The 26,595-nt window shown below is 31.3% G+C and overlaps 1 protein-coding gene across 2 annotated transcripts in view; it reads right to left on the bottom strand.

Moving 5' to 3' along the window:
• The window catches only part of LOC114327095 (MFS-type transporter SLC18B1), a 258,980-nt gene that overhangs the window by 39,181 nt on the left and 193,204 nt on the right, over positions 1-26,595 (bottom strand). For both annotated transcript variants that reach the window (XM_050648179.1, XM_028275599.2), the window contains exons 5-6: positions 19,845-19,913; positions 10,324-10,414 (exon numbers count right to left, since the gene is read on the bottom strand). In XM_050648179.1, the coding sequence (XP_050504136.1) occupies positions 10,324-10,414; positions 19,845-19,913 (160 nt within the window). The remainder of the gene's footprint in view (positions 1-10,323; positions 10,415-19,844; positions 19,914-26,595) is intronic.

Genomic DNA, 26,595 nt, shown 5'->3' with positions numbered 1-26,595 from the left:
CAAGAAACTACAGAGGTAGCAACTTGTTAAATACTAGCCTAAAACTTACAACTAAAATTTTACAAGAACTAATGAATCAAAGAATAAGTTTAGCAGATGAACAACATAGTCCAGAGAAATAAGGTTTTTGTCGGGACACTTAAGCAGAAAGGTTGCAAAATAGATTTTTTGGGTACTATATACCTAATACATTATAAATACAAAAATGCCCGTCACAGTTCGGACGAGAAACTTAGTTATTAACAAATAAGGGTCAAATATGGCAGTTTTTTCGTTTACATCGCTACAGATAAAAATAGGGTAATTAAATATCTTATTTATAATATTTTACTTTTAGCAGATGAGCCAAGGTTTAAAATGGCACTTTTTAAATTTTGGTCCGATCATTTTTTGCTTCGGAAATTGCAAAATAAGACTAAAATTTCAAAAATAAAAAATGTGCTATAACTTTTGAGAAAATGACCTTAAGATTTTCATTTTGAATGTAAAGTTGAGTCAAATATTTCTTATAATGCAAAAAAAATTTTAAGACGATTCGTCAATTAGTTTAAATTTTATTTAATTTGTTTATCGCAAAGAGCTTTTTTTTCGCAATGTTATTGTTCAGAAAATAATAATGATATAGCAATTCTGTGGAAATCACGTGCAAGAAAAATAGTTATATTTTCAAATGATTGAAAAAATCATTAAATAGTCGTTTTTATCCCTCCGAAAACACTTTAGTAAAATAGAGTCATTTTTGGCTTAAAAACAATTTGAATAGCTTTGTTAATATTGACTATAGAGTAAATCTACTTGAAGATTTTAAAAGCTGGTATTTTTACAGGAATCTTTGGAAAAAAAACTTTTTGCCTAGGTTAATTAGGGTCAAAGTTAGCCACTTTTATTATTTAATTCACAGTTACTTCTATATACATCAAATTCTCCTGTAACAGTGTTAGTTACCATACTACTCCGAAACGGCTTGGCCGATTTTTATGAAATTTTAAACGTATATTTTATAGGACGGAGAATAGGTTTTAATCTATTTTTATACCCATAAGTTATAAGGGGGTTGCCCCCTGACATTTTTTTTATTTTTGGACAAAATTATATATCTTAATTTTATATGATGTAGAATTAAAAAATACATACAACCCTTAATTTTCACTCTTCTATTACCAACCCCTATTTGTTAATAATAGCCATCTATATATTTACATCTATAAAATTCTTCTGTCACAGTGTTAGTTTTCATACTCCTCCGAGACCGCTTGACCGATTTTTATGAAATTATGTATGTATATTCGGTAGGTCTTAGAATCGGTCGTAATCTATTTTTCATATCCCTGAGTGATAAGCGGAGTTCCCCCTAACATTTTGTAATGTTAGGTGGGGATGTGCGTACATAACGTACTCTATAAGACTATGAGTACATACAAATTAAAAAAAATATGATCAAATCCATCAACAAGCTACGGCGATATTAATCGTAGCATATGTTTGAAGAATCAGTTTCAGTTTTTGAGTGGACAGATTTTAATAATTCTCCTCCATCGACCACGAATCCGTTCCGTTAGGACGCCATTTTTAAAACTTTATTATCCACTATATTGAGGTTCAAAGTTTACTCAAACTTTTACACATAAACTATATACCTTAAACTTCAAAATGGCTCTAGTTAGGTTGCTTAATTGTTATAAACAAAGTAGCCGTCAATTAAATAAAAAAAGTGCCTAACTTTGACCGTAATTAACCTAGACAAAAAGTTTTTTTTTTAAAATTCGTGTAAAAATACCAGTTTTTCAAATTCCATTGTATGTATGTAGTTTTAGCCTACAGTCAATATTAACAAAGTTATTCAAATTGTTTGTAAGCCAAAAATGACTCTATTTTAGTAAAATGTTTTCGGAGTGATAAAAATGACTTTTTAATGATTTTTTTAAATGCATTGAAAATATGACTATTCTTCTCTCATGTTTTTTCCACAGAATAGCTATATCATTATTATTTTCTGAACAATAACATTGCGAAAAAAGCTCTTTGGGATAAACAAATTAAATAAAATTTAAACTAATCGACGAATCGTCTTAAAATTTTTTGTGCATTTTGTGGACTGTTTAACTCAACTTTTCTTGCAATATAAAAGTCTTAAATTCATTTTTGCAAAAGTTATAGCAAATTTTTTATTTTCGAAATTTTAGTTTTATTTTGCAATATCCGAAGCAACAAATGATCGGACCAAAATACAAAAAGCGCTTTTTTAAAACTTGGCTCATCTACTAAAAGAAAAATATTATAAGTAGGTAAGTTATTTAATTACCCCATTTTTACCTGTAGCGATTTAAACGAAAAAACTCCCACTTTTGTTATTAACTAATTTATTTGTTATTAACTAAATTTCTCATCCAAACTGTAACGGGCATTTTTGTGTTTATAATATATTAGGTAATAGGTATATAGTACCCAATCAACCCATTTGCAACCTGGCTGCTCAAGTGTCCCGAACATGGTATATTTTTGCCTTATTTCCCTGGCGTAACAGGGTATTCGTACTGGAAGATCATGTACAGATGCAATATTTGTATGCAATATAAAAAAATTACTGCGAAATTACACGAGTATAATAGAACAGCATTTCTATGTTTGATGGACTTGAAGAAAGCATTTGAGAGAGTAAGACTCAAATATGTAATCCATCTTTTGCATAATAGAGAAGTTACTTTAGATATCATAAAAACAATTGAAAAATCTACCAAAACAACAAAATGGAAGTCATAATAGATGGGTAACTTATGCTTGGTTGCACCAACAAATCTTAAGCTCCAGTTTAGCCCAGCTCAGCTTATAGATCCATAATTTTCGATTTTTATCTGAGCACGTCTTAACTGAGATGAAGTTTAAGATGCAATGCACGTGGCAGTCCATTGTGCCAAGCTGAAAATTGATCTAAGACTCAATGGTGCCACGCGTATATTTCGTAAGCTGAGCTTAAAGCACGTCTCAAACTTAAGATGTGTTGGTGCAACCAGGCATTAGAAACCTATAGACATAGATAGCGGAATAAGACAGCTCATTGAGCTCTATGCTCTTCAATTTAGTTACAGATGAAATCATCAAAAGCATCAACAAAGGAAGGTGATACAGAATGGGAAATAAAGAAGTAAAAAGACTTCGCAATACTCATAGCCCAAGATTAAGATTCGAGTCGAACGGTAGAAGAATTGTTTCATATAGCTGCCGACCGAGAAACATTTCATCAGCTTGTTAATACGAGGATAGCTAACGCTTGAAAACAAGCACAACACACAAAGAAGAAGATGAAGATAGTCTGCAAACATTTAACATAATAGCAAAAGGATTCAGTATGAAAATTTCATCTCAGAAAACTAAAACAACAGTAATCTAGTCCAGAAAGCCACTGCGCATCCGCTAGGAAAAATATTCTGATTCGGATTTTTTGCACAATCTTACTCAAAAAGGACTCCTTTTAACAAATTTGCATGTTGCCAGGACCAAAAGGTGGTCAAAAATTTTTTAAACGTTTTTTTTTGTTTTTATCCTAAAATTATTTTTAATACATGGAAAAAAGTTTTTTTAGATTTTTTGGATCATTCCAAGCAGAAAAGGTCTTTAGTAATTTTTCTCTAAAAATGACAGTTTTTGACATATAAGCGATTAAAAATTGAAAAATTGTGGAATCGGCCATTTTTAACCCTCAAAAACTATGTGAAAAACTGAAAATTTGAATGTTGCCAAGATAGGTAGATATTCTTTAAACATCGATTGATGAAATCCCGAAGAGTTTTTTGCAATACAATATTCAAAACTCCTTTGTTTTTTAATTGCTAATCAAGCGTGCGCGACACTATTTTCCACCGACAGTATGGTGCAAATGAAAGGAATAAATTCGTTATTTCGTAAACCGGCGACTTTAAGGAAAAATCCTGAAATATGTCGATTTTTATTTTTAAATTATGATATTGTGGCATATATGGTATACTAGTGACGTTATCCATCTGGACGTGATGACGTAATCGATGATTTTTTTAAATGAGAATAGGGGTCGTGTGCTAGCTCATTTGAAAGGTTCTTCAATTCTCTATTCAGTAATATAAACATTTACATAATTATTTACACAGGGTGTCCAAAAATTTTTTATTAAATTAAATTATTTGACAAAAAAGAAGTAGAAGGACACCCTGTATAAATAATTTTGTAAATGTTTAAATTACTGAATAGAGAATTGAAGAACCTTTCAAATGAGCTACCACACGACCCCTATTCTCATTTAAAAAAATAATCGATTACGTCATCACGCCCAGACGGATGACGTCACTAATATACCATATATGCCACAATATCATAACTTAAAAATAAAAATCGACCTGTTTTGGGTTTTTTCCTTAAAGCCTCCGGTTTACGAAATAACGAATTTATTCCTTTCATTTGCACCATACTGTCGGTGGAAAATAGTGTCGCGCACGCTTGATTAGCAATTAAAAAACAAAGGAGTTTTGAATATTGTATTGCAAAAAACTCTTCGGGATTTCATCAATCGATGTTTAAATAATATCTACCTACCTTGGCAACATTCAAATTTTCAGTTTTTCACATAGTTATTTTTTAGGGTTAAAAATGGCCGATTTCGCAATTTTTCAATTTTTAATCGCTTATATGTCGCTTTAATCGCTTAAAACTATCATTTTTAGAGAAAAGTCACTAAAGACCTTTTCTGTTTGGAATGATTCAAAAAACCTAACAAAACTTTTTTTCATGCAAGAAAAATAATTTTAGGAAAAAAACAAACAAAAAACGTTTAAAAAATGTTTGACCACCTTTTGGTCCTGGCAACATGCAAATTTTTTAAAAGGAGTCCTTTCTGAGTAAGATTGTGCAAAAAATCCGAATTAGAATATTTTTCCTAGCGGATGCGCAGTGGCATAAAGAACTAATCAGATGTAAAATGGAAATTGGCATTACATTAGAACCTTGTCATTACACTGTCCAGCTACGGAAACCTGAACAAAGAGGTGAAAAATCAAGTAAAAAAAGCAAATAGACTGACAGAATGCCTTAATAACACTATATGTCGAAACCGACATATTAACACTGAGCATATGCATCAGAAGAAGAAGAAGAAGAAGAAGAAGAACTTTTCGGATCATATATGTGGTCTATATCTATCCTTTTGTCACACTATCTTTCTGGTTCACGGACCATCATTCATCCTTGCAACATGATGAGTCCAGTTCCACTTTAGTTTGGAATTTGGTTTGATGTTTTGCCATACTTGGATTCTTCAGCGAATTTTCTTAATTTGAATACTAATCTTAATAGTGATCCCAAACAAATATAGTTCCATTTTTCCATGTGCTGCCCTCAATTTGTTCGAGAATGTTTCGTCAAAAGTCAGCTATTGTCAGCTTTAGACTTCTTATTCTTTTTATGATGCCATCTCTAGGTGGAAATTAACAGACATTACATCATATATATTCTTTCGTATAGTTGATGCCACCGCTCTGAACAACTCAATGGAAGTGGAGACAAACCATTCACGGAGATTTTTTAATTATATAATTTTTCATCTTCCTCTCGATGTCTTTCCCTCTATTTTACCCTGCATGATTAATCTCTTTTGTCTATTATTGGTAATGAATCCCCCTGCCTAATCCATTTTTACGTTAATTTTTTTATATTCCCTTTTAGCCTGTACATCGTATTATGGATTTTTACTTATGTTACCATGTCAAAAATATCGTGTTATGAATATTAGCCAATGGTGTGCTTAATTTATTAAAAATCTAGGTTCCTAATCAGTGCTCCGTGTGTTTTTTATTTGGTCACTTTACCCTATGTACTTTGTTGTATCTACTAACTATATTTATTAAACGTTAATAGATAAAGTATATAAATAGGACAATAGGACAATAGCATTGTAAACAAGATTTATTATTGCGGTCAATCTCCTAATGTCAAATATTTGTAACAATTGCTAAATAAATCGGTTAGTAGTTATATATTTTTGAACCTAGATAAAATAAAATTTATTTTAGTGTATATATAGTGTGAAAATTTCGTGTATATATAGTGTCGCATGTAGGGGTGTTGTGCGCCACTGGTGAGAACTGCCGTTCTCTGTGGATGTTGATTAGGTTTTTAAACTTGTAGTTAGGCACTAAGTCCAAGTAATGAAGCTTAAAATAGGACAAAACTTCGCAATTTTTACAGAATGGATCGATTTGCTTGAAAATTTGAGAATAAGTAGTGGATAGCCCAAGGATCAAAATCTATATGATGCGCAAAGGCGCTTTGACTATAGGGGTGGTTGCCACCCCATCACGGGGGTGGTTGCCACCCCATCACGGGGGTGGAAATTTTTTATTATAGTTTGACCGCAAAAGTTGGTAAAAACATTCATTCTAAGCAAAAAAACGTTCTATAGATTTTTTTTATAAAACTAATAGTTTTCGATTTATTCGCTATTGAATGTGTGAATTTTATATCCAAAAAATTAATGTTTTTAATCAGTTTTCTGCTAATAACTCAAAAAGTTTTCGTTTTATCAAAACAACTTTACTTATCAAAAATGTACCTTTTAAAAAAATAAACAAAACCTTTTTTTTATTTTCTTTAAGACCAATAGTAATGGAGCTTACTTTATTATATGTTAGCTCTTCTTCGTCAAATGCTAAATATTGTAGTTACAAAGTCAAAAGACGGGAAAACTATGCATTTTTCGAGGATAATTTGTTGAAACTAATTTAAAGTATTTAAACATATATATCCACAGAAATCAAAAAAAGTCTCTAGCTCAAAAATTAAGTGACTTATAATAAAAAGAATGTCAGTTCCTATTTTTTTCAACGAAAAAGTGATCGGAATCAACCCCATAATCACCACTATAATTAAAATTAGTCATTTACCTTATTTTGTCTTCTTTATTTATGTATTATTAATAGATTCTAGAAGTATGACCGGCTTAGAATGACTAGTTTTAAAAAGAATGGAGTTAAAATCGAATAACGAATTTTTGTAGTTTGGTAAAAAATTCCCTTTTCTTCCGAATAGAAAGATTAGCATCACAGACACGAAAAAATGTTTCAACATTAAATTGTAGCTTATTTTATTACCAAGAACATGGTTTGCAAAAATTTTTACTACGGCAAAAATTGAGTGAGCTATTGATAATTTTAACTTGTAATAACATGCAAAAACCACCTTTACCAACCCTTTCAAAGTCACCTCTTTTTGCGACTGAGGATATTAAATGGATTTAATATCAATAGCTTTCAAACTAATCATATCAATCATAATATCAATAGCTAATCAAACTTTCTAAGATAGAAAATAAAAAAGTTACGGTTAAAAAATCAATATATTTTTTGAACAAAAAAAGGAGAAATCCAATTGGAAGCATAATAATGTACGTTAGAGGTGTTTTTAGTCATTCGCCTTATTCATTCTTCTTTATTTATATATTATTAATAGATTCTAGAAGTTTGACTGGCTTAGAATGATTAGTCTTTAAAAAACTGGACTTAAAACGAATAACGAATTATTGTAGTGTGGTAAAAAATGCCATTTTCTTCAGAATAGAGAGATTAGCATCAGAGATACAAAAAAATGTTTAAATATTAAATTGTAGGTTATTTAATTCCCAAGAACTTAGTTTGAAAAATTTTTTCTACGGTAAAAAATTGAGTGAATCGTAAATGAGTAAATAATCCAAAAACATTGAATTTTTCGATATAAAACTAACACTTTCCATAGCGAACAAATCGAAAACTATTAATTTTATCAAAAAATGCATAGAACATTTTTGGCTTAGAATGAATGTTTTTATCAACTTTTGCGGTCAAAATATAATAAAAAATTTCCACCCCCGAGATGGGGTGGCAACCACCCCCATGGTAAAAACGCCTTTCGGCATCATATAGATTTTGATCCTTGGACTATCCACTATTTATTCTCAAATTTTCAAGCAAATCGATCCATTCTGTAAAAATTGCGAGGTGAAAAGCCTCGGTTTCTGAACTACTAGAGAGGTGCAGTAGGAGAAAATTAAATTGTCGTGCATGATAATGCACCTCCCCATACCAGCAGAGTAACTACAGACTTCCTTGAAGCAGAAGATATCACTGTGCTGGAGTGGCTGAGAACTCGCCGGGATTATCCACAAAACACCGCACGGTTGCTTGGCAACGGCAAATTGAAGCTTGCATAAGGGCTAGGGATGGCAAAACTAGCTACTAAATACGCAAATAAATAAAAACAATTTAAACATTATGTTTTTGTTTTACATTGAAATATTTTATGCTATTGACTTTAAAACAAACAGTTTTAATTTGTTACTTCAAGACTTTATCCTTTGCTTTAATTTTTACGTATTGGTGATTTAGTCCTGTCGCCAGGGGGGTACAACGGCCTCCTTTATTCAGATGGACTTACCCAAGTTTTTTTTCATATATTTTGACCCACACCATACGAATTTTTGGGTAATAGTTGATCCGAATATCGATAAGATTGTTATAAACAAAGAACTTGAGGAATTACATAACAGCGATTTTTTGCAAAACAAAATATTTTTTTGTATTTTGTGGGCCATTCTAGGCAAAAAATGTTCTTACAAGTTTTTTCCTAGGATGCATAGTTTTCGAGATAAACGCGGTTAAACTTAAAAAAAATCGAAAAATTGCAATTTTTGAACCCGAATAACTTGTGACTAAAAAATAAAATACCAATTCTGGTCACCGCATTTGAAAGTTCAAGTCAAATTCTATCGGTTTTGATTATTTGTATTGCTAAAAATTAGTTTTATTTTGTTGTTAAACAAATCTATAAACACATACTGCTTGAGTGATGTTTTCAATGCATTTCTCATTTAAAATCGAACGAGTAGGCGCACCTACAAACAGCCATTTCTACGTAGCATGCATTAAAATGCATGAATTGGGCACGGTAAACACTATTTGTTTATAGCTTTGTTTGACAATAAAAAATAGTTATTTATGAAACAGTTCGTGAAGTATGCTTTTTACGAACGCACGCGATGTTTAGAGCACGAGCGACAACGGAGCGAGTGCTATACATCGCGTAAGTTCGCAAAAAGTACTTCACGCACAGTTTCATACAATATTTTATCTATGATGAACAAATAAAAAACTGTAACTCTTCGTCACTGGAATTTATTTTTATTCTACAATTATTAGAACTTTTATATTTAAAAATTCTAACTTCTTTCAAACCACAAAACTGTCAAAACTTTTGTCGTAATTTATTGCTCATTATGTCATCACCATGACAACGCGAAAGTTAGGATATTTGATTATATGAAAGTATGTCACAAACAGTGCGAAAAAGTAAGTCCCATTTAAAATACATTGTTAACAATGTAACAATGTATTTTAAATGGGATTTACTTTTTCGCAGACTTTCAATCGGTTTTTTGGCACACTTTCATATAATCAAATATCCTTAAATTTCGCGTTGTCATGGTGATGACAATATGAGCAATAACTTACAACAAAATTTTTGACAGTTTTGTGGTTTGAAAGTAGTTAGGATTTTTAAATGTCAAAGTTCTAAAAATTGTAGAATAGAAATGAATTTCAGTGACGAAGAGTGACAGTTTTTTATTTGTTTATCGTAGATAAAATATTGTATGAAACTGTGCGTGAAGTACTTTTTGCGAACTTACGCGATGTATAGCACTCGCTCCATTGTCGCTCGTGCTCTAAAAATCGCGTGCGTTCGCAAAAAGTATACTTCACGAACTGTTTCATAAATAACTATTTTAGCAATGCTTATAATCAAAACCGGTATAATTTGACTTGAACTTTCAAATGCGGTAATCAGAATTGCTATTTTATTTTTTATTCAAAAGTTATTCGGGTTCAAAACTTGCAATTTTTTAAAAGTTCAACCTCATTTATCTCGAAAACAATGCATCCTACGAAAAAACTTGTAAGAACATATTTTAGAATGACCCAAAATATACAAAAAAATGTTTTGTTATGCGAAAAATCGCTGTTATGTAATTCCTCAAGTTCTTTGTTTATAACAATCTTATTGACATCTGGATCAACTGTTACCCAAAAAACTCGTGTTCTACGGGTCAAAATACATAAAAAACTTGGGTAAGTCCATCTGAATAAAGGAGGCCGTTGTACCCCCTGGCGACAGGACTAATTAAACTGCTTTGAAATAAATATGGTTTGAGTTCGTATGTTGGTTTTTTGAAATCCGCTTGAAATAATATTAAATATCAGATGATTTCATGTAAGTTTGGTTATGTATATGTACGCCTTCATGGCGTAAGATTATAAAAAAGGAAATACTTACTTTGAGGCTTTTCCAAAATGAAAAGATTTAAGGGTGCAAGTATCACCAAAATTATTCCTACTACATAGAATGGGAGGCCAAAGCCTCCGATCTTCCTAGAAAAAAGACATTATTAACATTATCTTTGACAACATAAAAAATATAAAATAAACTGTTTTACGCTTATTTTTATATAGGTATATTGTGTACGAAGTGTAGACAAAAAGGAACGAACTAGACATATTGATATTGTTACGACAATTCCGTAAGATGTATTCCATAGAGAAAAAGTTCCTTGAAGAAAAAAAAGAAGTAAATGTCATCGAAGAATCTCGAAATGTCATCGAAGAATCCCGAAATGTGTGTAGTCTATTTTTAAACCAAGAGGAGTAATTCAAATTTCCCGCGCCATAAAGCTTGTTTGTAATTGGTCCAATCTCAGTGTTATCAAATTTTGACACTAACGACATTTATAAAATTTTGACACTATTGATATTTCATAGGTTAAGTTATATCGGCGATATTTTTGTATTTTCTGCGTTATTCCTTTAATTTTTAGATTTTTAGTCTGTTTTTATACAAAAAACAGTTGTTTTTAGAAATCTTTCGCGAAGTATTAATACCTATAATATAATATTTATGGATTACCATCAAAGGCCGATATGATCAACCAAAAAAGAAGATATCCACTCCTTAAAAAATTCAAAAAAATTCGGACACCTTAAAAATGGGTCATTTTTGATGTCTCGAATTCCCTAAACCTGTTGTCCGATTTAAGTGATTTTTTAATATATTATAGCCTTATCCTTTCACAATATCGCTGTAATGATATTGTTGCTAGATAGGTAAATTGTCATTGTATACCGGGTGTACCAATCGAACTATGTTTTTTCTCAAAGTTCGCCACACCCTGTGGAATATTCTAGCATTTATAACATACTGAAATTAAAACCCAACCATATCCCCAGGTTTTCTTAACATTCTGTTTTTTGATTCATTTGCTTATGTTGAATAATAAAAAAAGTTAGGTATCTTAACAACTAGCCATGTTTTTCATCAATACAGGGTGTTTTTAAATAAGTATGATAAACTTTAAGGGGTAATTTTAAATGAAAAAGTAATGACAGTTCGCTTTATAAATGTATGTTCGCAAATGCTTTGTTTCCGAAATACGGGGTGTTGAAATTTTTCTTACAAACTGACGTTTTATGTATTGCTCTAAAACCGGTTGAGATATGCAAATGCAATTTGGTGGATTTTAAGAGGTAGTTATTGCACTTTTTTTGACATACAACTAAGAATTTTATATTTACCATTGGCAGCATACGGGTAATATGACCCGTATGGGAATGGCCTGAATTTTTTATAGAAGAAATAAGTACGCCACTGAGATATTTCAAATTAAAAATTATTTTTAACTTCCTCGTTCAATTTACAACAAACAATCTTAATTGCCTTTTTTCACATGAGGCGCCGTTTTTATGCAAAACAATAAAACACCTCAACGTTTACAAAGTATGTATTTGAAATAAGTTTCTATGCATAATATGGAAACTACCTCGAATACATTGGGTTAAGAAGTTTTATTTTTTTTTTGCATAAAACGGCGCCTTATATGCAAAAAAGGAAAGAAATATTTTTTGTTGTAAATTGAACGAGGAATTCAAAAATGATTTTTAGTTTGAAATACCTCAATTATCTAATAATTTCTTCTTTAAAAAAAATTCAGACCATTACCCGTACGGGTCATATTACCCGTTTGCGCGCCAGTGGTGAATATAAAATTCTTAATTGTATGTCAAAACATGCGCAATAACTACCTCTTAAAACCCATCAAATTTCATTTGCATATCTCAGCCGATTTTCGAGCAATGCACAAATCGTCAGTTTGTAAGAAAAAATTCAACATCCCGTATCTTCTCTTATAAATGCTTATAAACGCTTCGTTTCCGAACATTCGTTTATAAAGCAAACTGTTTATTTTTTTATTTAAAATTACCCCTTAAAGTTTGCCATACTTATTTAAAAACAACTTGCATTGATGAAAAACATGGCTAAATGTTAAAGTACCTAACTTTTTTATTATCCAACATACGCGACTAAATAAAAAAAGAGAATATTAAGAAAGCCTGAGGGTATAGTTGGGTTTAATTTCAATATTTTATAAATTCTAGAATATTCCACAGGATGTGGCAAACTTTGGAAAAAAAACACAGTTTGATTGGCATACCCGGTATGCAATGACAATTAACCTGGCTAGCAACAATATTATTACAGCAATATTGTTAAAGAATAAGGCTATAATATATTAAATAAATAAAATCACTTAAATCGGACAACAGCTTTAGAAAATTCGAGACATCAAAAATAGCCCATTTTTAAGGTGTCCGGGTCTTTTTGACCAGGAGTGTATTTGGTGGATGTAAATCTGTCTTTTTAGTTACCCCTCTTGGTTTAAAAACAAAGCATAGTAATATCTGGAACGTCAGAAACTGTAAGTATAAGAACAAGAAAATTTACAGTTTAAGCACAGTAGTTTTGAAGTTGCCATTGCGTTAAAGTTGAAAACAAATATTGTAATATTGTTGGTGATTAAATAAGAGTAATTTAAAGAAGTATCACATTACTAAATATGTGTCTCGGATAGGGAGATGATTTCTTAGTATCCCTTTACTATGATGTAGTCTGTAGCCCTGGGCTAGTGTACATCGACACTACTTACTTGAAACTGGGTTGAAGATGCAAGTGGCGCCGGGACCTGTCCGAATGGATCTCTTCGGCAAAAATGCCATACGATATTATTATTATTAGGTACTATGATGTTGTACAGTAGTTGGCATTTAAGTGCAAAGGAATATATATGCAAAAAAAATTCCAGAAAGCTGTCGATAGCTCAGAAGATAGATATATGGATTGGAGCACAACGATTTGTCTGTTTTATTATTTGAATTCGAAATCACCAGCCTGCTATCACGATGTCAAAGTTCTTGATTATCATCAGGCACGCAAAGAAATGTACAAACTCAAATTCAGATAACAACAGGACGAATCTGCATATTTTTTCATTTAAGTAGATGACGGATATAAACGAAAAGAACGAAAACAATTTCATAATATTGTATGTATGTATATACCTACATATTGTAGACATTTATTTGTTTATTAAAAAATCAAAACAAATCATAGTTCACGAAAATGATATTTTGAAAACAAGAAATAAACATAAGATAGAGGTTTATAAAAATAAGAAAAAGGGGATGTGCTTTTATTTTTATTTTATTAGTCACAAAAATTTAGTAGATAAGAAATTAATCACACAAAATCTAAACAAATTATTTACTTCAGAAAACAAACTAAGGTTAATTCTTAAAAAGGAACTCGCAAATAAGCAATATTTCATATTGGCTGATTAGCCTCTCGGAGTTGAACACGCTCTCTCCAAAACCATCTTAATGTATGCTCTCTCATTTTGGTGACAATTTAGGGAAAGTCTATGTCACCTGACAGAAGTTCTCCTAATATACATACATAGATAACTCTTTCTCAATTTGATCCTTTTTTGGTCACTCCTCCACTCCGCCACATGCATTTTTTGTTCTTTTGTCATTTTAATTGTCCACCATTCAGTTCCTTACATCACTAGCCTTATTGGGACCGTGCAAGTTCGGAAAAACGACACCTGGTTTCATAGCTAGGCAACATTTTTCGCAATTTTAATTATATTGGCCAATCATATTGGTCCTGGTTACTGGACAATTGTCAAGGCCATAGCCCATAAAAATTATAAGAAGAAAAAGTAATATTAAGGTTATGTTATTAAAAGGTAAACAATTGTATGTAGTAAATAAAATTAATTATTAAAATGCACTACTATATAGGTACAAGCAAAATACAATTGATTAAATTTACTTTTATTAAATTAGTTCAATAGCTGTTGAGAGGTAATTTTGAGGTAATTACTGAAATAAAGAGATGGTACTAAGCTAAGGTAAACTAATTATAGCCTCCTTTCAACATCATAGGTGTGTGGTGTGTTCAAAAACGATCTGCAAAAATTTAATAACAATAACAATAAGATAAGAATAATAAAATAAGAATAATAATAAACAAGACGGTATGGAACTTTGAGGACCTCACCGTCTTGTTTATTATTATTTTTATTTTATTATTCTTATCTTATTGTTATTGTTATTACATTTTTGCAGATCGTTTTTGAACACACCTATGATGTTGAAAGGAGGCTATAATTAGCTTAGCTTGGCTTAGTACCATCTCTTTATTTCCGTAATTACCTCAAAATTACCTCTCAACAGCTATTGAACTAATTTTTCTTCGTTATTGATATTTTATGGACTTCCGGTCTTTAAATATTTAATCTTTTTGATATAGTAGTCATGTTGTGACTGGCTGATTGACATAAAGTCCATGCCATTAAAACAAAAAAAAATTGCTTTTATATGTATAATGATTGCATATCATATCAATATTGTGGAGCAACATATAATTTTTCGTATCCCCTCCAAGTACTTACACATGGCGAATAGCAATTTTGTAAAATAAATATTTCTTAACTTTCATTGGAATTTCTCTGTCACGTAATATGTATATCACTCGTCTCCATACACTTCATCTCTTCTGTCCCTACTCAACTACGTAGGTGGTCCGATAAGTACTTAGCCTCTCCACCCGATGGCGCCACTGTCGCAAGAGAAATCTACCATCGTGTAATACATTTTTGTAGACGGTATATGTCAAAATATCAGCCAAATTGGACTCGGAGTTTTGTTTTTACCGCGTGTGTAAGCGGGCGTGTTTGGGGATTTAAGGAAAATGCAAAAAGAGCAATATCTCGGTGATTCGACTCATATTTTTAGAAGGGAAATACCGCAGCAAAATCTATAAGTGTTCTTGAATTCTGTAAACGGTGACATCCTTCGATGGAAACCGTCAAAAATTGGTTTAACAAGTTTCCACGTGGTGGCACGTCGGTGTTTGATTAGTCACTCCCAGGTGCCCCCGAAAACGGCTACCACTGAAGATAACGTGAAAGAAATCCACGATCTCATATTGGTAGACCGCTCACTGAAGGTGCGTGATATAGCTGAGACAGTAGACATCTCAAAAGATCTCGTTGGTCATACCCTGCATGAAGTTTTGGGCATAAAAAAGCTGTCGGCGCGATGGCTGCCGCATTTTCTAGCTCCGAACAATAAACGCAAAAATGAGACAAATTCAGAGCAGTGCCTGATGCTGTTTAAGCATAATCCAAATGAGTTTCTACGTTGTTTCCTAACCGTCGACGAAACATGGTTCCACTGATATACACCACAGACCAAGGAATAGTTGATACAGTGGACGCGTCACCCCGCGAACTTGCTCCGAGGAGGGCGAAGACTGTCCAATCGGCCTGAAAGCTGATGGCCACTATTTTCTGAGATTCACAAGGTGTGATCTATATTCACTTCTTAGAAAAGGGCAAAACCCGATTCCACGCCGAATTTCAGAAAAAACGGCCCCAATTGGCGAAGAAAAACACTTTTAAAAACAAGATTACCAACTGGAAAAACAAAGCAAGGAACATAACATAATGGCGGAAAATCCTAGTACACGCCAGGTCCCAAAAAGGGTTGTTGAGCTACTGACGATGATCAATTGGCGAAGATAAAATAGTCTTCCACCATGACAACGGTCCGGCTCACACCTTCGCCATCGCCATGGCCAAATTGGTCGAAATCGAAATGGACTACAAACTGCTGTTTCATCCAACGCATTCTCCAGATTTGGGCCTGTACGACTTCTTTTTGTTTCCAAACTTGAAAAGTCACTCGCCGGGCAGATATCTAAGTCGAATAAAGAGTTCATCACCGCCACGGAAGCCTACTTTGCAGACCTCGAGAAAAGGTATGGAAAAAGGGACTACGTTCTAAAACAAATCGCCACTTTTCCAAAATTTTCGTTTTTCTTTTGAAGACTAACACTGTTACTAATACGCTCTGAGCTTCGCTGGTGTCGCTCCTGGCGGATTACTAATTCAACTTTCACCGGTAATTTTTAAATTTATTATTTAATTGTTATCGCTTAATATTTACAACATTTTGACGTTCTATTGATGAAATATTAATTTCTTACTTCGGATACTTTCACAATTATCGTGTAGATGGCGCTAAGATTAATATAGATTAATTTATAATTACATATTACGGAACATTAAAAAAACGTAAATTCAGTATTTAAAACGTAAGTATATTTAAGGTAAAAATATATAGGTACCACAGCTTTGACCAACTAATAATTTTTATAATAATTAATGTTTTTAATTTTAATTTTAAATTAATCACTTTAACATTTATGTCAAATTTCCGGTAATCGTTTACAGACTTGCCACTACTGGCGCTCGCGAATTTATAAATATCCCCTCTACGTACGAGCTCACAGCGTATAAACCAAGTATAAAAGGTATACTGAGAATAAATCAGGTATAGGCAAAATCACTACCAATAAACATGGAATAACTTAGATATAGGTTATACTTGGTATAAAAATTTAGTCCAAGTTTATACCGACCCACACCCTTGTTCAAGTCTGGTAAATATAACCTATTTTATGAATGTCAATGTCATCAGAGGTAAAAATATATTACCTTTTGATTTGTTTTGTGAGTAACAGTGAAGAGCGCGCTAATAACCGGCAAAATAGCACAAAAGATGGAAAACGTATGAAGTTGTGAGATAAAATGAAATGAAACTATTCGAGCTGGGAAATTTAGCGATAGTAACCATTTAATTTACATTATATTGATTGTTTCCCAGCTTTACACGTATCAGAGGAGTATGTCAACTAAAACCGTCACTGTGACAGTGGTATTTGCCAAACTCGTCCGATACGTCTAAAGATGAAAAACAATCAATATGATGTAAATTAATACGTTAATATCGCTAAATTTCCCAGCTCGACTAGTTTTATTTCTTTTTATCTCAAAACTGAATACCTTTTCCATCTTTTATGCTATTTTGCCGGTTATTAGCGCGCTCATCACCGTATGCTTTTTCTTATGAGGATCTTTCAGTGCGTCACAGTTTTTCGATTTCTTTCTAACGCATTAAATTGTATGTGACAGAAAAAAAACGCACGTCGGTGACTACATTTCGTCGGTGACATTTATAACATTTATTCTAGTTGTCAATAGATAGCGCTATAATCGAAAACAATTATTTACTAATTATATAATATATCTACGAATATAATCTGTACAATTTATAAGACTATACAAATCAAAGAAAATACCATTTTATAAATGCAATAAACAGAATTGATTTGTTTTTTTTTGCCAAATTGCAAATAAAATGTGACAACTGTCAGATTTAACTAAAATGTCATGTTAGAATAAATGTCATAAATGTGTATTATCACGGACTTACCTTTTTTTCTATCATTTGTGACGCACTGAAGAATGCTCATGAAAAAAAGATATAATAAAAAAATGGGTTTAACAGGTGTTGCGGCTGCCAAAGAAGTTGATAATTTAACTAACCTGATAGAAAATACCCGAAAAGGGAACGTTTCAAAGATAGAATAAATCCCTTTTCACAATACACCGATAAGGAATTCAGAATTAAATATCAATTTTTCTAAAGATGGTGTAAGGTTTTTAGAAAACTTAATAGGTGATTCACTTATTTGAATTGGATATTGCATGGAAAGTTGAGTCAAACAGTCCATATAATGCACAAAAAATTTCAAAATGATTCGTCAATTAGTTTAAATTTTATTCAATTTGTTTATTCCAAAGAGCTTGCAATGTTATTGTTCAGAAAATAATAATGATTACAGCAATTCTGTGGATAGCATATGACAGAAGAATACTGGTATTTTAAACGTATTTAAAAAAATCAGTAAAAACTCATTTTTATCATTCCGAAAACATTTTACAAAAGTAGAGTCAATTTTGGTTTATAACCAATTTTGAATAACTCTGTTAATATTGACTGTGGACTAAATCTACTTTGGGATTTGAAAAGCAGGTATTTTTACACTAATTTTCAAAAAAGAAACTTTTCGCCTAGGTTAATTTGGTTTGTCAGTTACAGAGAAAAATCAAAATGGACATAGTTGACACAATATATCATTGTTCTATGTTCTATGTATTTGTGCAGAAGATTGTGACGTTGCCTAACTATTATTTTGGAATAAAGTTGGAATACTTATATCTAAACTAAAAGGGGTAGTTCCCTAGGTTGGCTGTATATGATTATGATTAACACATAGGATTCAGCGTAATTTTAACCCACCACCACCTTCCCCCTGCCCCTACCATCAAAAACTTCATTTTTTTTATTTTCTTTGGTGGGATGCAATCAATTTTAAAATTTCACAAAATTCACACGCATAGCTGAGGCTTTTATAAAACATGCCTATTTTTTATAGACCCATAGGTAGAGTGTAAATAACCTCAAAAAATTAAAAGAATTTTTTTTTTCAAAAAAGCGTATAACTTTTTTTGAGGAATAGCTGCAGGTCTAATTTTTTCTAAATCTTGTGTGTTTCATCAAACACTATATTTTTAATTTTTTTCAGATTTTTCCATAAGGATCCCCACCTTCAAAAATCCGAAAAACTGTTTTTTGGGGGGTTTTGGGGATTTTCCCTATTTTATAGACTTCATAATGTATCAAATCAATTTTGTTTTTATAGGTTATATATAACTTGAAGTAACTGAGTTCTTTAGAATATTTAAAAATCAGAAAAACACGTTCAAACCCCCAAAACCCCCTTAAAAAACAGTTTTTTGGATTTTTGAAGGTGATCAGCATTACAGAAAAATCTGAAAAAAAAATAGAAATATAGTGTTTGATAAAATACACAAGACTAAGAAAAAATTAGATCTGCAGCTATCCCCAAAAAAAAGTTATATACCTTTTTCCAAAAAACAAATTTTAAAATTTTTTTGAGGTATGTACACGCAACCTACAGGTCTATAAAAAATAGACGTGTTTTATAAAAGCCTTAACTATGCGTGTGAATTTTTTGAAATTTTAAAATTGATTGCATCCCACCAAAAAAAAATAAAATCGAAAAATAAAGTTTTTGATGGTGGGGGCAGGGAGAAAGGGGTGGTGGGTTAAAATTACGATGAATCTTATGTCTTAATCACATAGAACTTTAAAAAATGAAAAAAAATTAAATTCTGGTAATGAGGGAGGGTATTTTTTAATTTATGTATCCCGTCCATAAGTGGAAAGTTTGATGCGCCACTGTAGACGCATGTGCCACTGAAAAGTGACGGCACAGTGTTCAAACGTTTTGTTTTAGGTTCTACTATTTAAGTTATAGGGTCCCGTCGTGCCTAAAATGATTAAGAAATTTCACCTATAGCGGCTCTTAGCCTATATTTTTATTGGGAATTAGCCACATCTTCAGCGTAAAACATGTTTATTTTGACGTTTAGATTTCCGCGTCGGGAATTAATTAAGCTGAAATTGTGGTTAGTTCTTAATGTCACAAGAAAACAGTCTCAAAACATATTTAATATATTATTAACTCACATCAAAAAGCACGCCCCCGATTCCTGGACCTGCGCACAGTCCTAATCCTACAAATGTTTCTAAAATACCCTGAAAATAACATATTATATATTAATAAAAATACGAGATCCTTTGTAAAAAGGTATATTTAAAATTTCCTAAATAAGGGTAACATTACATCACATAATGTTTTCGGATTAAAAATTCCACTATCAGTGTTAATAAAAGACAATAATGTGCATGCCTGAGCCACCAGAATATTTTGTGTAAAAACCCTTTAAATGTTGAAAATTGTTATGATATACTGCATATTTTTAATAATATTAAGTGATGTTGCAAATATTCCTGGATATTACCCAGGCCAACACAGGACTCTTCCCACGTGGTTGGAATTTTAGGATTGATACCGCACATATTGGAGTTTGAATGGCAACTCCAGTTGTAAGTGTGAGTAATATCCAGGAATATTTGCAACATCACTAAATATTTGATCAGGGTAAGGTTTTGTCAAATGTAGCTGTAACAAAAACTATTCCACAAACAGATGCAAGAGCAAGAAGGCAATAATAATTCGCAATTCTAAGTGTCGCCAAAACACTCCATGAAAAATTAATTATTACTGCTTTTATAAAAAACACTGATTATTTTTCATAATATGATTATTTGTATTACCAATAATTGTCATTAATTTAAACGACGAGTCATTATCTTTTACTAAAAATGATTAGTTTCCAATTACAGAGTATTTTATTCAGTTTATCTATTTATTTTGATATTGTAGGGTTGTGTAAAGGGCTTACTATCCTGCAGTGTCCGTTTGTTTATCCTGCAGTGTCCGTATTAATATCAGGATAAACTAGTTTGTCCTGAAAACGGGTTTGGCCAGTAACATATATATTAATATTAGCTGGATTTATAAATTGTAGGTAAGTTAAGAAAATCGGTTTTTAAAGCGTCTGGATAGTGTAAAATTTCTAGCTTATCGCTTTTGGCCTTATATCCTTATATACTCTGGGCTAATTAGCAAAATACAAGGAAAAGTTATTTACCAGCAATTTTATTGCTGAAATCGAATCTTATGATTGTATATATTAATAATATAGGTATGCAAAGTCCGCAGATAGTGTGCTACTTTTTTTATAAACAAAATGGCGCCCGAAAATCGTGTTTTTCTCAATTTTTGCTCTATAACTCCAAATATTTTAATTTTACACCAAAAATACTCAAATAAAAATTCACCGGAATTAAATTCTGCATAGAGGCGTGATTTTCCCGATTTGCTTCGACGAAAATTTTCCCCGGAAAATGCGGGTTTTTCCAACAAAATCTTTAATTTTCAACTAAAATTTTAGATAAGGAATTGTTTATCAATAATTAAATAACATAGCAATATAAAAGCTTTTTTCGTATAGATAATAATTCCAGAAGCCGATGGAAATTGAATGAACAGTTTAGCAACAATTGAATTATTAATTAAAAAGTTACGGTCGCTATAATAACCACAATAATTATGATACATAAGAATAACTATAATTTTTGAATAAAAGGACACTGTACCTATCTAATGTACTTAATAGAATTGAAATTGAACTATTTAGGCGGCCTCAGGAATATTTTAAATTTATAAACAATTTTTTGGCTTATAAACAATTAGAATATCTCGGGAAATATTCAATTAAATTAAATTATGAAAACGGTATTAGAAAAAAAGTGGCAGGACGCTTCTCTTAAAAGAAAAAACGTTTAATTGTGATGCGTGGTTCCTGAGATACAACCGGTCAAAGTTGACCAGCATTTACGGCAAAGATATAAACAATAGGATCATAGCTTTTTAACCGTCACATTTTTGTTTTGTCCTCATTCTCTACACCAATTTTCATATCTTTAAAATACTTATAACATATATTATTATAATAAAAACTATCGATATTACGAGTGAAAATTGCTAAAAAGAGCAAAATTTCAATCAAAAGTTAGGTTGGAGAAAATGTAATCTCAAATTTCAAAATCGGTATACGTTAAAAAAATTCATTTTCTCGGCTTCCCATGGAGCAATTTTCTTCATTCTTTTTTTGTTCCAAGTAACTCGAGCGGAGCCATATAACTAACGCATTTACCGGCGCCCATATAAAAATTTTCAGGGGGGGCAGACGTGAAAATGTTGCACATTATATTTTGTATACTTTGGATAACCACATATAGTTTAAAGCACCCGAAAAACTAGGGGGGCACGGCCCCCACCTGCACGTGGGTATGGGCGCCCATGAACGCATTATTAAATGTCAAACTTGCTATTGTTTTAGTATAATAAATTAAGTTATTGATTATAACAAAATTTTTTAATTTGTTTAAATAAAGATTGTTTAAATAATAATTATACAGCTTTCAAATGAGAATATTTGGGTTTTTAACGGTAAAAGGTACACTTGTAGTAAGTTTACCTAAAAAAAGTCTACAACTGGAAAAAATATGTAGTTTTCTTTTCTTATAAATAAATTAATCCATTAGTTACTCCGCGTTAGTTAGATGGCTCTACTCGAGTCACTTGGGAACAAAAAAAGAATGAAGAAAATTGCTCCATGGGAAGCCGAGAAAATGCATTTTATAACGTATACCGATTTTTAACTTTGCGATTACATTTTCTCCAACCTAATTTTTGATTGAAATTTTGCTATTTTTAGCAATTTTCACTCGTAATATCGATAGTTTTTATTATAATAATATATGTTATGACAGAGTTAGGAAAGAGGACAAAATAAAAAAGGTGACGGTTCGAAAATTATGATCCTATTGTTTATATCTTTGCCGTAAATGCTGGTCAACGTTAACCGGTTGTATCTCAGGAATTACTCATCACAATTAAACGTTTTTTCTTTTAAAAGAAGCGTCCTGCCGCTTTTTTTTTGCCAATACCGTTTTCATTATTTAATTTAATTGAATATTTCCCGAGATATTCCAATTGTTTATAAGCCAAAAAATTGTTTATAATTTTAAAATATTCCTGAGGCCGCCTAAATAGTCCAATTTCAATTCTTTAAAGTACATTAGATAGGTACAGTGTCTTTTTATACAAAAATCATAGCTATTCTTATGTGTCATAAATATTGTGGTTATTATAGCGACCGTAAATTTTTAATTAACATTTCAATTGTGGCTAAACTGTTCATTCAATTTCGATCGGCTTATGGAATTGTTGTCTAAATTATTGATAAACAATTACTTATCTAAAATTTTAGTTGAAAATTAAAGATTTTGTTGGAAAAACCCGCATTTTCCGGGGAAAATTTTCGTCGAAGTAAATCGGGAGAATCACGTTTCTATGCAGAATTTAATTACGGTGAATTTTTATTTGGGTGTTTTTGATGTAAAATTAAAATCTTTGGAGTTATAGGGAAAAATTGAAAAAACACGATTTTCGGGCGCCATTTTGTTTATAAAAAAGTAGCACACCATCTGCCGACTTTGCATACCTATATTATTAATATATGCAATCATCAGATTCGATTCCAGCACTAAAATTGCTGGTAAATAACTTTTCCCAAAAATGGCCTATTCTCCGATAATCTGCCCAGACTATTATTGGAGTTATGATCACATGAAGGTATATATATTTCATCTAATTTACTTACCGTTGCACGTCATCCGCGTCATAGTCCGTGACGTCACATATGATACCAACACGAAATATTTAGGCGGTAGGTGTGTTCTTTTTTAAAATCACTTTGCCGAGTACGCACTGGCATTACAGCCACTAGACATATTTTATTATATACGCGTAGAAATAATATTTAAATATTTCTATGAATGTCAACTTAAAGAAATACACAATAATATGTTTCATTTAATTTGTATAAATTGATTATAAAGCGTTTTTATGAAGCACATTTGTTTGGAATACACTGTAACTATAATCGAACGCAGGTGATATTTTGGCATAAATTGGTAACATTTATTTGACAGTTGCGGTGATGACACTTCATATTTGTTTATATTCTTTACTATAAGTATTTGTTTCATTATATTTACTGTTTTCATTATGTACTTTAACGTAAGATTATAACTTAATTCTTGTTTTATATTTCTAAAGTTTTTATTTATTTTTGTTCTGAAGCTTTTTTATTTATTTATATTGAATATTAATTTGTTTTGCTGTATAATCCACTTCCGCAAAAAGTGTGTGATGTATTTGATTTAAAATAAATTCAAGAATTTTTTGTAATTGGGCAACAATGTCAACTTAGATATCTAACGTAGATAATGACGTGCAACGGTAACTAAATTAGATGGACTGTACTTGCTTACGTACAGCATAGTTCACGAATTAAACGGTGCGCTGCGCTGTGCTGAGAAAGTTAATAGCAAATTCTCCCAGTATTTGTAGTTCAGAGAAATAAGGAAAAAAAAATCGTGTTGGTGACACATCCCCCTCCAGGCTGAAACCAAATTTTTCGAGTAATATGGTCATCTATAATAATAACCTATATGTTTCCTGCAGCCGATTTTGATGATATACATAGTTATAAACAAATGAAAATCAAAAAACAGTAAATTTTCGCTTTTTTCGTCTCTTACTAAAAAATTGGGCATTTTAAACAAATTTGAGAGTAATAAACCCATAAACCGTATAAAAAACTTCAATATGGCGTTCGCTGAATATGTGTATCCCTATTGGTTACTTAGAAAATTGCCAAATAATTCATAAATTTTGAGTTTTTATGAATATTCATAACTTATGTAAAAATTAACTTAGAACCTTCTTATTACATGGAATGCTGAGACTTATGGTGCTTAAATTACACCCTAAATTTCAAAGCAATTGGTCAAATAGTTTAAAAGTTATTTAATTTGTTTATCCAAAATTAATTTTTTTTGCAACACTGTAAGTCAGAAAATGGTGAAGTTACAGTAATATTTTGGATAGTTTATGAAAGAAGAAAATTTACAGTATAAATTTAATTAAAAAAAAATGACAAAAAATAATTATAGATATTGCAAAATAATTTTGCAAAAACATGTGAATTAAAAAAATGGGGAGCTAACTTTGTCCCTAAATGTCCTAGAACAGTTGTTTTTCTTTCTAAATGTGTATAAAAATTCAGTCTTTCTAAATATGAAAAAATAATTTTTCTACGGGTAACGGTTAAAAAGTTATTCTAATTGTTTATAAGTAAGCAAAAAATGGACATGTTTTTGCAAAATAATTTTACACTGTTTAAAATTATTTTTTGTCATTTATTTTTAATTAAGGTAATAGTATAAATGTTCTTCTTTCATTAACTGTCCGAAGTATTATTGTAACCTCATAATTTTCTGACTTATAGTGTTTTTTTAGCAAAAAAAAAATGAATTTGGGAAAAATAAATTAAATAACTTTTAAACTATTTGACCAATTGCTTTGAAATTTAAAATATAATTTAAGTACAAGAAGTCTCGACATTCCGCGTAATAAGAAGATTCTAAGTTAATTTTTACCTAAGTTACGAATATTTATAAAAACTCAATATTTATTATTTATTTTGCAATTTTCTAAGCAACCAATAAGGTTGGACATATTCAGCGAATGCCATATTGAAGTTTTTTTATACGATTTATGAGTTTCTTACTCTCAAATTTGTTTAAAGTGCCTAACTTTTTGGTAATAGACGAAAAAAGCGATAATTTACCGTTTTTCGATCTTCATTTGTTTATAACTATGTATATCATCAAAATCGGCTGCAGGAAACATATAGGTTAATAATATAGATGTCCAAACTACTCAAAAAATTTGGTTTCGGCCTGGAGGGGGATGTGTCACGAGAAAAACCTTATTTCTCTGGACTATTGAGGAACTATTGAAATTCTATTGTTTCTAAATTGTAGTGGTAAGTATTTCCTGATAAAATGAAAACATAAATATTACTTTACAGTGTAATCAAGAAAATCACTGTCATCGGTATCTTCATTTGGATTGTAAATGATGACTGGGTTAATTGCTTCGATGCTGTTTTCACGTATCCAACATTCTTCTATTAACTTTTCACATATCCGCACACTTTTTTCCCAAATTGTAGGAGTAGCAGTATGCTATGCTTCTTGCCACTTTTCCAAAAGTTTTGCATTACTGTAACCGTTACGTCCAATATAGTTATCGTAGTAAGTTTTGCATATTCTCCAAATATGTTCAATGGGATTGAATTAACAATGGAAAGGGACAGTCTTAACTCATAAGTCTGAAACTATGTATAATCTCGTCTAATATAAATATTTTTGGTTTTTCATTCCTTTTGGCTAACTGTATCAATTCCGGCTTGAAAGTCAAACTTTTTTGTAGATCAGTTAATCAGATTAGTAATAATAAAAGCTGCCAAAAAGTTAGTTAAAAATTTTTTAGAGAGTATTAATAGTAAACAGTACATCGTCCTTTTTGGAAGATTGCAAAAGTCTTAAAAATGGTCTTAACTGCTTTGTTTGAGCGAGTTTACCACTTTCTGAAAAATTTCAGTGCAGGTGGGACGCGTTTCCGCGTCCCGCGTCATTAACATATTTACATTGTCGGACTAACGAAACGCACCTGTAAATTTGTCGGACAAGAGATCGACAATCTTTATTAATTAAATATAAGTACTTTAAATTGAACATTTACAAAAACAATGTGAACTATACCATCAGCCAAAACAGAACATCAAAACAATTTACTACGAACGAGGGACTGAGACAAGGAGGAGGATTAAGTCCAACGCTGTTTATAATTTGCATGGATGAGATAATTAAAGAACGTAAAGTAAAAGTGAAA

Source organism: Diabrotica virgifera, chromosome 4, assembly GCF_917563875.1.
Source record: "Diabrotica virgifera virgifera chromosome 4, PGI_DIABVI_V3a".
Taxonomy (NCBI): domain Eukaryota; kingdom Metazoa; phylum Arthropoda; class Insecta; order Coleoptera; family Chrysomelidae; genus Diabrotica; species Diabrotica virgifera.
This window is presented reverse-complemented; position numbering and strand designations above follow the sequence as displayed.